The 14,202-nt window shown below is 37.7% G+C and overlaps 2 protein-coding genes across 7 annotated transcripts in view; both read right to left on the reverse strand.

The window, feature by feature from the left end:
- snx29 (sorting nexin 29) overlaps window positions 1-5,523 on the reverse strand; it is a 572,982-nt gene extending 567,459 nt beyond the window's left edge. For all 4 annotated transcript variants that reach the window (XM_059979337.1, XM_059979336.1, XM_059979338.1 and 1 more), the window contains exon 1: window positions 5,367-5,523. In XM_059979337.1, coding sequence (XP_059835320.1) covers window positions 5,367-5,373 — 7 coding nt within the window. In that variant the 5' untranslated portion in view covers window positions 5,374-5,523. The remainder of the gene's footprint in view (window positions 1-5,366) is intronic.
- Window positions 5,524-6,655: 1,132 nt separating this feature from the next.
- The window catches only part of LOC132398799 (tumor necrosis factor receptor superfamily member 17-like), a 57,489-nt gene continuing 49,942 nt past the window's right edge, over window positions 6,656-14,202 (reverse strand). For all 3 annotated transcript variants that reach the window (XR_009513799.1, XR_009513798.1, XM_059978643.1), the window contains 2 exons: window positions 11,638-11,793; window positions 6,656-8,847 (listed from right to left, as the gene is read on the reverse strand). Coding sequence is in view for 1 of the 3 variants with exons in the window: in XM_059978643.1 (XP_059834626.1) it covers window positions 8,570-8,847; window positions 11,638-11,793 (434 nt within the window). In the remaining 2 variants the exon portion in view is untranslated. The remainder of the gene's footprint in view (window positions 8,848-11,637; window positions 11,794-14,202) is intronic.

The raw sequence follows: 14,202 nt of genomic DNA on the forward strand, positions 1-14,202 counted from the left end.
ATCAATATCCACTAATCTACTGACTGTGACTTGGCGTATTTGTGAGATCAGCCACAGTTTGACTGGAAGCATTGGTAAATATGGCACGTTCCACCAGAGCCATTGACTGTAATAGCTAGTATATTTATAAGTATACAAAGCTTTTATAAGTATATAAACACCAAGACTCACTGAATGCTGGCGTTTTGTCATCTCCTGTGTTGCAAAAAAATAGGTCTGACTACACTTACATGGAAAATATCAACTATTAAAAAAAGTGTTTGTACAATGTTTGTATCTTTGACTATAAGTCAGTGGACAATAGATGCAGGAGTCAGCCATTCGGCCCTTCGAGCCAGCACCACCATTCAATGAGATCATGGCTGATCATCCACCATCAGTACCCCGTTCCTGCCTTCTCCCCATATCCCTTGACTCCACCATCTTTAAGAGCTCTATCTAACTCTTTCTTGAAAGTATCCAGAGAACTGGCCTCCATTGCCTTCTGAGGCAGAGCATTCCATAGATCCACAACTCTCTAGGTGAAAAAGTTTTTCCTGAACTCTGTTCTAAATGGCCTACCCCTTATTCTTAAGCTGTGGCCTCTGGTTCTGGACTCCCCCAACATCAGGAACATGCTTCCTGCCTCTAGCGTGTCCAATCCCTTAATAATCTTATATGTTTCAATCAGATCCCTTCTCGTCCTTCTAAATTCCAGTGTATACAAGCCCAGTCGCTCCAATTTTTCAACATATGACAGTCCCGCCAGCCCGGGAATTAACCTCAGGAACCTACGCTGCACTCCCTCAGTAGCAAGAATGTCCTTCCTCAAATTTGGAGACCAAAACTGCACACAATACTCCAGGTGTGGTCTCACCAGGGCCCTGTACAACTGCAGAAGAACCTCTTTGCTCCTATACTCAACTCCCCTTGTTATGAAGGCCAACATGCTATTAGCTTTCTTCACTGCCTGCTGTACCTGCATGCTTACTGTCAGTGACTGATGTACAAGAACACTAAGATCACATTGTACTTCCCCTTTTCCTAACTTTACACCAATCACGCAGTGATTCACAACACTATGCTTGTGTCCTGTAGGAAAAAGAGATAGTGAATCTTGTCAGGTAGCTCTTCAAGCAGGATGTCAGTCATTACCACAAACACGAAGGCTGTCCAAATGACAACAAAATGGACACTTCAATCAGATCCTGCATGCGCAATCAGGCGCTAATGACTCCACATGCTGCCCAGAGACAATTTCATTTGCACCATTGCCATCATTCATCCGTTTCAATAAAGTCAACTCACTGAAGTCTTAAAAGATAGTGGTTTTTCAGCAGTGTTATCATAAACTGGGGTGGAACATAGGACGCTCAACTCGATGGGCTGTCCCAGACAGCCAAGTGAGAAAAGCATCAACTGTGCTTGAAGACTGTCTGCTTGGTCTGCTCAAAACTTGCAGGCCATGGTCAACGTTGAAGACTAGCATATTCCAAGGCAAGAACTGGGTACTGAGACCCCGATGGAAATGACATAGAAAAAAAGCAAATATTATGCCAAAATAATCCTCTGCACAAAAAGAAGATATAAATCAACTACCAGATTTTTGGGAAATGTACAGATAATGCATATATTTTGTAAATATTTTATTTGTTGTAATATTGTGATTCGTATTGACTTAGTTAATGATCAATAACCATGAGTTGAGTGAAATTCAAAGACATTAAATTTGATATCATATTAAGACATTAAGAACATCTGTAGTACAACTTTCCAATGGATAAACTCTAGAAATCGGAATATTAATTAATTTAATGTCAGCAACATGCTGGAGGAATTTTATTCTGTATATTGATGTATGTTTGCATTTCTATTATGTAAAGGACAATGAAAAAAATTGTGATCCAAATGCTTGCCAAGTCTATCTGTATTCATTCAATAATTATTTCATTATTTGCAGTTGATACATCATTTACTAAATGCCAAATGAATCAGGCTTCAGGAATATCAGATACATCTAGAATGTCAGTTTATAACAGCAATTATTTGTACTAAGCTTATAAGAAAGTTGAAGATCAACCTTCACATCAAGCCTAAGACATTAAGTTGCAACTTTTGGGATTTGCTGTTGTTTTTGGGAAGCATCTCTAAGAAAGCTGAGGGATTACTGTAAAAGAATACAAAGATGTCCTGGTTAGATCAGATGATGAGGAGCAGGAGATGCCCTTAGTGGGAGCAGGCTTTGATGAAACATAACACCAACAATTTATTTGGGCTGAATGAGCGATTTCCAAGTTGTGCATTCAAGGTAATTTCATGATACCATGCCACATTCGGAAAGCTTAATCCTTTTCCAGATTATACAGCACATATCATGTATTTACTCACTCTTAACCTGCCTAATCACTTTGAAGACCCTTCATGCCCTATTCACAACCCCATGCTTTATGTTGTTCTCAAAATTAATTTATTGCATTTGGTTTCCCCAAATCATTGATACATATTGCAAATAGCTGGAGCCTCAAGTACCAATCCCTATTGTGGGGTCAGCAGTGGAAAGAGTGAGCTGATTCAAGTTCCTGGGAATCAACATCTCAGAGTTCCAGGGCTCACCATATTGATGCAATTATGAAGAAGGCATGCAGTTGCTATCCTTCATTAGGGGTCTGAGGAGCTGTATGATGAAGAGTATTCTGACTGGTTGCATCACCATTTGCTATCAATGCATAGGATCGGAAGACACTTCAGAGGGCTGTAGAGTCAGCCAGCTCCACCAAAGCACAACCCTCCCCACCACTGAGGACATTGTCAAAAGAAGGTGCCACAAGAAGCTAGCATCAATCTTACAGAATCCTCACCATCCAGGAAATGCCCCAAATACGTGCTTGAACTTTTCTCTCTAAAACCTTTAAATTCAGTTCTTTAGTGGCCTTGGAGAAAAAGTGACCTACTTTACATTTCTTACTAATCCCGCTCTATATGGCTGCCAAGGAGTAGTGACTGAACAAGAGAACATGGATAAATGACAAACTAAATGTAAATCATTTTGATTTTAAACCATAGTCAATGCACATCATTCTTATATGTAATCATCCACTTTGAAGTTAATTTCCAAACTATTGAATTGATACTGATTACAAATTCCAGTCACAATTTAATCTAGTTTTTACAAGGAATTGGCCTTCATTCAAAATCTCTCCAAAACATTCTGACCTTTGATTATGTAGGAAATCCCAGGCACATAATAATTGCCTGGTATTCAAAGAACATCAGCTGTCAATTAGAATCAGCTCACTTTAGGTCAAATACCTAACTGGGTCATTATGTAAACTTAAATAATTAAACAAGCTATGTTCACCTTTCCCAGGAACAGGATATGAAAAGTTAATTGATGCATTTTCCTCTCCTAGTGTAATTTCTAAAAGGAAAGGGGAAATCCAAGGTCCTTTCATACTATACTAAGAGTGTCTTAAATCAACAAAGAGATCACAAGTAGATCTCTGTTTAATATATATTAAGATGTGAACATTTTGAACACTAGAGCTGGGCAAACAAAAAAAAAAATCCAGATCTTTTAGGCCTATTCCTCGCCTCTAGAACAACTGCCAGCAATTTTCATTTACACCCACATCTCCGTGTATTTTCAATGTTGCTAGATGTCAGACCTAAAATTTCATTATCAGCAGAATTCCTGCTAATTGAAGATTATGACAGAGCATACAATAGTGCAACACAGCAACAGGACCTTTGGTCCACAACATTGTGCCAAACTAATGAGTAATTGCCTAACTAGACAAACACATTTGTCTACACAATATCAATGAACCTTTAAAAATTCCACTATCACATTTGCCACTAACCCAGCAGCACATTCCAGGCACCCACTAACTGTGCTCAAAAAAATTGTCCTACACTCTTCTTTGTGCTCATCCCTCTCATCTTAAATGCGCTCCAGTATTGGACATTTTACCGTGATACTGGCTGTCTACCCTAACTGTGCAATATCCTCAATCCTATAAGCATCTAACATATCCCCCCTCAGCCCCTTGCACTGCAGAGAAAGCAACCAAACTTTGTCCAAACTCTCCCTGCAGCATTTTGCCTCTAACCAAGGCAGCATCCTAGTAAACCACTTCAGCACGCTCTCAAAAGGCTTCATATCTTTCCTATAATAGGGCAAATAATATGTAAAAGTATTAAAACTGCAACTGTATTTAATGTTGTAAATACTAAATGATTTTCCATCTTTCAAATATTGTTCCAGTATTTAGTCACGTATGCAAAATGAAAAGTTACTCACAGTGATTCCAAAGTATCAGTTTAAAAATATTAGTCATGAGATACACTTAAAAACATTGTCATTCCAAATATCTATTTCAGAATAAGCAAAATGTAATTCAGAGAGGTTAGTTTTCCTCTGAACTATCTAAATACTGAAGTACATTGGACACACTCAGTAGTGAATGAATGTTACATAACAAAACAAACTTGGTAGAACAAGTTCATCTGTTGAAGAATTATTTTCTTGCAAAAACTTTCATTTCATTAAATTACATAATTTTCTCAGTGCAAGTCTGAGAAGAAGGAAACTGCAACTCCCAATTAACTGGAAAGTAATACTTCCTTATTTTATTTTACAGTACATTTCAACCAAAAATTCTCAGTAGTTATGTAATTTCTCTAATAATTTTCATTAATCACATTAAAATCATAAAAGTATTATCTGTGGAAGATTATGCACCTAACTTCTCAAATATATATGTATCAGGCATCGACAATTTGTAAACAATTTAAAGTTGAGAACATGTTTAAAACTTATTCGCCCACAACTGCCAAAGTATCTTCTTCCCACCTGACAAAACCCCCGCATGTTTTGGAACTGAACCGGTCCCAGAGTTATTAGAATTTCGTTGTTTTTTACGCTATAATGTAACTAGATTTAGCAGGGTATGTGTTGGAGTTGCAAAGTCTTCAATTTCTTTCAATGAATGTGTTTTTAACCATAATCTCCAGTCGACAAAGACTTTCACTTCATGATTTCAACTTCCCAACAATATATGCAGATTCAGCCACAGTGATCTCACTCCCTTGGTGACTGGACTGGACCCCGGACCGGCCGAAGGTTAACAACAACAAAAATCACAACAAAGTAAAATATTGCTTTATTTAAAGTAACTTTTAAAAAAAATTTTTTTAAAGTTTAAAATGACACAGGATCAAACAGAAACAAAGATCAATGCTTGTCACACCGCTGGCATGAAATTAATAACAAACAGTAGACCGACACGAGTCCCATCGCCTGTCACCAGCCCCGGCCCGCGGCACAGCCCGACCACCAGGCCAGCGGCACACACTAAAACATTTCCCTCAACAAGCTGCATATTTACCACTCATTGTCCCGCCGGTTGCCCCCAGACAGCGCACGTCAGGCGAGTGGCTGACACGTAAATACCATCTTCACGATGGCAATGATTCTACAACATTTTCCGGCACAGGCCCGGCAGTGCGCATGACATTGTTGTGACTTCCTGCACACGCGCACGAGGCCGAGCGCGGAGAGAGTCCCGCATGCTCAGAGTTCACGGGGCGGGATTGTTCGTCTCGACGCGTCAAGCGAAGTCCTGCTTGGGACTTAAACGTTGTCCCCCCGTGTTTATGAAGTACCTGAAAATATTGCACGTGAAATCTGCAACCGTGACTGAGTTTTCTTCCTTTTTCTGTGTTCTGACGGAAGGTGTGCAAAAAAATCAGAAACTTCACCTCAGACTTGACACTGACAGGTTTCTGGTTTGATTTTTCATGTCAAAATTTGCACCAAGTAACAAATGCTACCCTAATATGTGTGGATTGCAGAATTACAGTTTTCACAATCCCTTCAGAGTGGATTTTAAATTTATTTTAAATACCTGAATGAAGGTGTTGTATGCTGTACTGTGCAAAAGGATGATTTCGCTAGAAATAATGACGGCTTGGGGGGGGGGGGGATTCCTCCAAGGAACTAGAAATTAAAGATGCTGGATCATCAGTTGATGATACAACAACCCCTCACTCCTCAACACATTCAGTGTTTCATGAAAACTGAATCCATTGCAGTGTGTAAGTGAAACCAAGGCAATAGGTTTCAAGGTTGCCAACAGTTGGTTTGGTGAGGGGAGGTGATGTGTGTGTGTATACACACATCTGAGAATAAAAACTGTAAAACTGGAGGTGGTTATGTTTATTAATTACTTATTTAGAGATTACAGTGCAGAGTAGGCCCTTGAATCCCAATGAGCTGCTCTAACCAGCAACCCACGTATTTAACAGTAGCCTCACCAAGACAATTTTTACAATTACCAATCAACCTACCAACTAGTATGTCTTTGGACTGTAGGAGAAAACAAGAGCATATACAGTAACTCCCTAGATGGCACCAGAATTAAACTCCAAACTTCAGAACAACCCAAGATGTTGCACTACTCGCTAAGCTACTGTAGTGCCCCACTGACAGGGATGGACAAACTCAAGTCCGTTCAGAGATTTGGACATAGAATACCAAATAATGTGACAATTTATAAAAGCAAATTATTTTGTTATGAACCCCGTAACTGGGTCACTTACCAGCAAAGATAGAGAGGTCCGTTGAAGTCTGATGGTACTATTTTAACAGTATTTATTGATAAAAATACACAAAATAATATCAATGCAAACATACGAACAATATACGTCGTCAATACTAAATCTAAATGCGCGGGTATAATAATAATCAATAAGAAATAGCTCTATTGTTGTCTAGGGGATAATTATTGTCCGATGGAAATATAAAAGTCACTGATAGTTCGTTCAAGCTGCAGCATTTTGGTTTGAAAGAAAGACGGGTTTAAAACTTGCCCAGTCCTTTTATGATGTCAATCCTTCGAGTCGTTGGGAGTTGGTTTCCCCGTTGTTAGCTAAAAGCCGTTTTTCCGTGGTAAAGGGCACCGGTTCCGGGGCAAATGGAACTGAACACACGTGGCCTTCCCACCGGCTTCAGCTATTACGGGATCGCTAGTGTTTCTTCTGGTGCATCTGAAGGGGCTGTTCCCACAGACCCTCTTTTATCCTGACTCACAGGGTCTGAGATGTCAATCAGGTTGGGATGAGGCAATCCCTCCCTCAACCAGCCTACTTTGCCTGAGGGCTTCCACGTAGCACAGTATTGCAATCCACAAGTCCGTCTCCAAGAGACAAAGGCCGTTTCCTGTAGCTTTATATCGCCAGGGGGTGGGGGGGGGGGGGGAACAAGACATTCGGCACGTCTCTCTCTCATTTCCTGGGTCTCCTGACCCAAATCAATAGTGATCTTGCGATTCTCACAAAGGAGGGGGCTACCCCGCACCCTTCGGCCCCTCAGAGCTGTGGTACATTCATAACAATTTATTTCACAATTTTTCTACTTCATTTGCTTAACATTAAGATTCATAATTATCTTTGAATCATACTATCTTGTCTTTTTTTCTTTTCAAATAAATGTGTTTATATTTCTCATTATTTGCAGTAAATGTAAAGTTATGTAGCCTTTGCCTGGCTGCCATTGCCTATCTTCATGACAATTTCTCTGACACTTGCATTTGACCTTCAGCTTTGTTCAATGAAATAAAGCTGAGGAGCTTGAATAATGTTGCAAACCAAAATCTTAATCAGATGGGGGGGGGGGGGGAGAAAATTCAAAAATAGGACACAACTGAGGAAGCACAAAAAAGTAGAATGCAAAAGTGATTTGAAAAAATTGCTAGCTGTATGAAGAGCAAAGAAAATAAAACTAAGTTTAAATATTGTCAAACTACACTAAAGCTACAAACTACAAACAAATACAAACTACACTACACTGATACTGTCATTTTAAAAAATTGGATAGGTATATGGACAGGAAAGGAATGGAGGGTATGGGCTGAGTGCAGGTTGGTGGGACTAGGTGAGAGTAAGCGCTCAGCATGGACTAGAAGGGTCGATATGCCCTGTTTCCATGCTGTAATTGTTATATGGTTAAGGTAATAAATTATAAATATCACTATGGTAAAACACAGAACATTGAGGAAAACAGAATATAGCAATAAAGAAACCTTAGAAGAAAACACAACTGTTTGAACTGATTAGAAACTTTGAAATCAGTTAAGGGTCATGACAACAAGAAATTAAGCAAGAGAAACGGAAACATATTGAAGCCGCAACTTAATTAAACTACAAAAACCAAAATATGGCAGTTGACAACAAAAATCCAAAAAAGTTATTAAAAAAAAGGAGATCCAACAGTTTTGGATCAGCAGAATCAGTTCAACCTTAAGGGTTAGCCCCTGTGAAGATCATTCTGCAAAAAAAAAAGCAAATGAAAGAAAAGCCTGACATTTTTATGGCACCTTGAGAGTTTTTGCAATCTTGAAATATCTCAAAATACTTTACAGCACAAGTATTTGTGAAGTGTAGTTGCCATCATATCATAGGCAAGGCAGTCAAATTGCACAAGGCAGAATTTTACAACAGCAACATGTCATCTTCAGGAATCATTCTGCAAATTTCTAAATATCAGCTCATGGTATTTCAAAAAGCATTCCTGACTGCTGAAATAATACACTTATCTACAGTCACAGCGCTCTGCAGTTTTGGTTGTGACAAGAGCTGTTGCTCCTTCTTCGGTAGCTGGTAGAGGAAATGAGGCATCATAGTCATAGTCTCCCTGACCACATGATATCAGTATCTTCATTTCACTTCCTTGGACTGTGCAAATGGAAATGTCAGGTTCCATAAGGTGATCTGATTGCTGATTTCTTACTCGAGAGAATTGATGTGTGTCTTCGGCAAGTGTGGTTTCCTTGAAACTTGAAATGACGACATCACTATTGGGTATCACATCTGAAATTATTAAGTAACGTATTAAAATAATGATCATGCAAGATTAATGGAAAAACATTAATTTTAACAGGAGATCTTTTTCGAATGCAGAGAATGATAAACCTGTAAAATAAATGACCTGCTCGAATAAACTCTTCTCAGGCTTCCAACCAGGTACAGATATCGATTATAACAAAAGTTTCAATGACAAACTCTACCTTCTTCATTACAGATGATGTCTGGGCAACTCTAGTCCAGTGGTATTTATACCACCATAGTCCTTCCCTCCCAATCAGATTTCTGTTCTCCCTCATTTACAATCGAATTTTAGTTCTTTATTAGAGCAAGAGCTTCGTCTTTTTTAAAATTCTTTTGCTCGAGTTTTATTTCTACCACGTGGTCCTAAGAGCCATTGGCACAGCACAGTAATTTAGTGCCTTCGAAGTCATTCCTATGGCCATTGTGAATAAACAGCTGTGCTTCTTAATGCAGGTTTCCACCATGCATCCTGCTACTCTGCATTTACAGGGAAAATGCTGGAAGGCTGGTTTCTGGAAGGATCATCAGAATCCTGAGGAAATACCAGATTAAAACCATCCATAAACACCATTACAGATTATGGAGGTCAAAGGTGGCCTGGGACTCAGGTCAGCTGGCATTTACAGGATTCCCTGATGAAGATGACAGAAGTTGTCATCGAAATGTTGGTTATAATCAATACCTGTACCCGGCTGGAAGCTCAAGAGTTTATTCATCTTATGTGCCAGTAAATCACGAGATTCTTTTTCAAATTACCAGCTCTTTCAGCAAGCACACATTGCTTTAAAATTTTCAAAGAGGTGTGTAAAATATTCCTACAGGAGGCTGCTAATACATTTGCAAAAAGGGATAGGTGATATTAGGACAATTTCATGGTTAATCCTATCTTACAAACAATCTGTCTAATGAGGTCAAAAATTGTAACTAAACTTGAGAATCTTTATCATAACAAAATCAGTATTAGGTCTTTTACTTTATTTCTGTGCCCATTCACTCCAGATTTCATACAGGACTTTGAATAATCTGAAAATGAACCTGTTTCAGGACAACAACCTTGCAGGAGAACTGTGAAGGTAAGCACAGAAATTCTTTAATTATTTTGATAGAATAATCCTCACTGAGGCACTCAGTCCAAACCAGAATGTAGAAAGCAGGAAATGTGCTTTAAAGTTAATGTATCAATAGAATGCCAAATTAAGATTATGAAATAAAGTTGAAATTATGGAAAATAATTAACAGAAATTATAAATAATGACTTACTGGGGGGGGTCACATGGGTTATTCTGCTCTACATCTTATTTTGCTAAAGACTGTCTCAATACAGAAAAATATGGAATTTTTTCTGATTTGATTAAAATATTTAAAATAAACAAGGCTTCATATCACATTCATGAAAATGTGTAAGCACAAAAGCAGATTTGGGGACTTGCAGATTGTTTTTTGAATGCAGAGAATGGAAAACTTTTAAAATAAATTGCCAGCTCATGCAGCAAGCACATTTTGCTTGAAAACTTTGTCTATCTTCCATTAGATATTTGAGAGAAAATTCACACATTGATAGCTAACATACAATTATTTTTGTAGTGCTAACAGCTCGGTAATATATATTCAATCAAAACCATTTTGTTATTCATTTAAGAGGAAATTATCTTCCAATGTACAGTTCAGTGTTGTACAGTATATGTATTAGTTAGGGAATTATGGTCTTTTCAGAAAGGAAGTTAAGTTTATTTGACAAAATTTGGTTAGAAACAAAATATTAAGATTTTCAATGGTGCCTTCTCACAAAGCTACAGTATTGGTATCTCAATGTTATAACACTACAATAATCTGGTCCAACTTCCATCATGTAACATCATCCCACAGAAAAGCATGACAGTACCGTCGCCTCACAGCTCAGGAACCCACGTTCATTCAGTTGCCATGGTGTTTACACATTTCCATGTGACCACATGGGCCTATTTTGAATGCTCTGGTTTCCTCCCACATGCCAAACAAGTGCTGGTAAGTTAATAAGCTGCTGTAAAATACCTTTTATTGTGAGAAGGGGATGTTGAAGGGCATACAGGGCAATGAGTTGCAAGGGTACAGGAAGAAAGGTAGAATGGGATGATGATTACTCTGCTGGGAGTCAACTAGGGCCTGTTGGACTGATGGCCTCCTGCTACATCCACTTATGGGGATTTGTTATGTAGGCCTCTGTTAGTCTCGATAGACCATGGATTTGTGCCTTGGAAATTTTCCAGCAAGGTTTTTTTTAAAGCTGCAAGTCTCCCCTCCCCACTCCCACCAATGCTGTCCAAGTGAAGGGCATTAGGACCCATACAGCCAGACACCGGTGCCATCGCAGAGCAATGTGTGGTTAAGTGCCTTGCTCAAGGACACACACACACAGCCTCAGCCAAGGCTCGAACTAGCGACCTTCAGATCACGAGACAAACGCCTTAACCACTTGGCCACGCTCCAACACTCCATAAGTACCTTAGAGCAGTTCATTTTAATCCCACTATCATAAACAATATTACATAAAACATAAAGTAATATCAATACATCTTTTTCAAGCTTAGTCTCCAAACAAAGAAGGGGCTCTAATGAACGTTATCTTGTAAAAAGGTTATATACTTAGGAATTCTCAAAATGGTAACCTTAGTTACAAATTAATGTTACCAGTTTTTCATTACTTTTTCTAATCAAGCTGGTGCTGTCGCTCATTTAATTTTAAAATGTATTTCTAATGACCATATAATAGAAAAATCAACATTTAAGCATCACCTGTAGATTTAAATGGTACATTTGCTTTCCGTTGATGCAATTTTCGAATGAAAAGAATAAATACTATAAATATTAATATTAAAAGCTGAAGTAATCCAATGATAATCCATGTGAGTTTACTTGCATCGGGAATGGTCACTGTAGGCACTGGAGTACCTACGGGTAAGAAACAAAAATATTCAAATGAGAGATATAATAGACTGTAGGATTATTTGTTCCATTGATTTCAAAGATCCATGGAATAATAACTTCACATTTAAGCTAATTAAATTTTCCAATTTTTAATAGAACTCATAAGGATAATTTACAATTATTCTTAAAATAACATTGTTAAAATAGTTCTTAATGGCTTCCAATGAAATATGTTAAACACATTTCTTTCCTTGGAGGAAATAGAAATATTGGAAATTCTTCTGATTACTTTGTGGAGCATAGTACACCAGTAAATTGTGGCATTGTCCTCCTTTGCCTAAGATGCACAGACACACCAAGTCCGATGGGCATGCACAGGAACATTAATTGACGTAATTACCTAACTGGTTTTACAGTACTTTAACTACATATTTGTAGTTTATAAATGGCATGGACATCAACTGCTGATGAATAGACAGAAACTGCTGAAATGAAGAAGTTGCTTTTGACAAAATTCAGAAGAGAACAAAAGGAATGGATTATAAATGACATTTAAGCTGCAGGGTAATTACATATTCAATTTTAGCTAGGTCAATTTATTTAAATGTGACCTTAAATAAAATAAAAAATGTAAATATGCCAGACAAAAACTTCAGTTTATCCAAGGATCTGCTACAGGTTCACAAACAAGAGAAAATCTGCAGATGCTGGAAATCATTTTGTGTGTATTGCCACAATTTCACACTTGATTTTGCGCATCAGTCAACAAAATTGCTCTAATTTAATTATCATTTTGATGTTTAGATACCATAATAACCCCAGAACATTAATTTATTTAGATTCTTCTCACACTTCAATTCCCATAAACTTTGGTATTTCTCAGGCTCAGGTTTCCTGGGTCTGTGGTCTCCATCATACCCAAACTGCCTTCTTTGATTTTCTAATTTCTGTTGTGATTTTTCTTTCAAAATCTTGTCATATCTTCACCTTATTTCAAATCCTCTTTAAAAGCAATCCCTTTTACCAACATTTAGGATCCTCTGCTTAAAGCTCACATCTTAGAACACAGAACGGCACAGCACAGGATATACTGTAGGTGCCAACCATGATGTCAAACTTATTTAACCCATACTTGATCAATATCCTTTCATTCCCTGCATGTTCTTGTTCCTAAGCACCAGTATTGAATTTACTTCCAGTATCACCCCTAGCAGTATGTTCCAGGCACCAACCCCTCTCTGTGTAAATAACTTAACCCACACATCTCCTTTAATCTCTCCCTCTCTCACCTTAAAACTATGTCCTCCAGTTTTTGACACTTCTGCTCTGGAGAAAAGACTATTCAGGTCTATCAAAATTTTATAAACCTCTATCAAGTCTCTCTCTCAGGCTCTAATGCTCCTGACTAAACAATCAGATTTGTTTGAACTTTCTCCCATTGTCTTGATATTTGTTTTGCATGAATACATCTTTTAAGCATGGTAGTGTAGTGGTTAGCATTACAGCCCAGGGCAGTGGTGTTTGGAGTTCAAACCCATCGTCCTGTGGAAGGAGTTTGTATGAACTCCCTGTGGAATGCTTGGGTTTTCTCTGAGTGCTCCAGTTTCCTCCCACAGTCCAAAGACATACCAGTAGATGGTTAATTGGTTATTGTAACTTGTTAAATCTGGGTTGCTTTCTTTCTTTCTTTTTCAATCTTTTTATTGAGTTTCATATAAATATAAAAAAAACATAACATAATAATGAGTAGGTTATGAATACAATTGACTTAAGATTACATTAATAATAGGATAATGATATCCTATTAAACATCAACAACAAAAAAGTACATTAATCAATCAAGACTATATAATTATATGTGAAAAAAAACAAAACTAATCATCAAAAGAAAAAGAAAAAAAATTAGAAATGTGTGAAAGAAAATATATATATGAAACAAACACTAAACGAAAACTAACATGGGCAATAATAACAGTTTATAAGTATATGATAGTGTCAAAGAACTCCGGAACTCCATACCTGAACAAGAATAAACAAAGAGAAGGTCTGGGAAAGGCCAAATTAATTCATATGAAAATGTCGGATGAACGGTCCCCAAGTTTCTTCAAATTTAATTGACGAGTCAAAAATAGTGCTCCTAATTTTTTCCAAACTCAGATAAGAAATAGTTTGAAAAAGCCACTGAGACGTGGTAGGAGGGTTTACTTCTTTCCAATTTTGTAATATAGACCTTCTGGCCATTAATGTTACAAAAGCAATCATTCGTCTGATTGAAGGAGAAAACTGATTACCATCCTCATTTGGTATACCAAAGATTGCAGTAATAAAGTTAGGTTGTAAATCGATGTTCCAAATTGAGGAAATGGTAACGAATATGTCCTTCCAATAGTTATGTAAAGTAGGACATGACCAAAACATATGGGTCAGTGAAGC

Source organism: Hypanus sabinus, chromosome 9, assembly GCF_030144855.1.
Source record: "Hypanus sabinus isolate sHypSab1 chromosome 9, sHypSab1.hap1, whole genome shotgun sequence".
Lineage (NCBI taxonomy): Eukaryota > Metazoa > Chordata > Chondrichthyes > Myliobatiformes > Dasyatidae > Hypanus > Hypanus sabinus.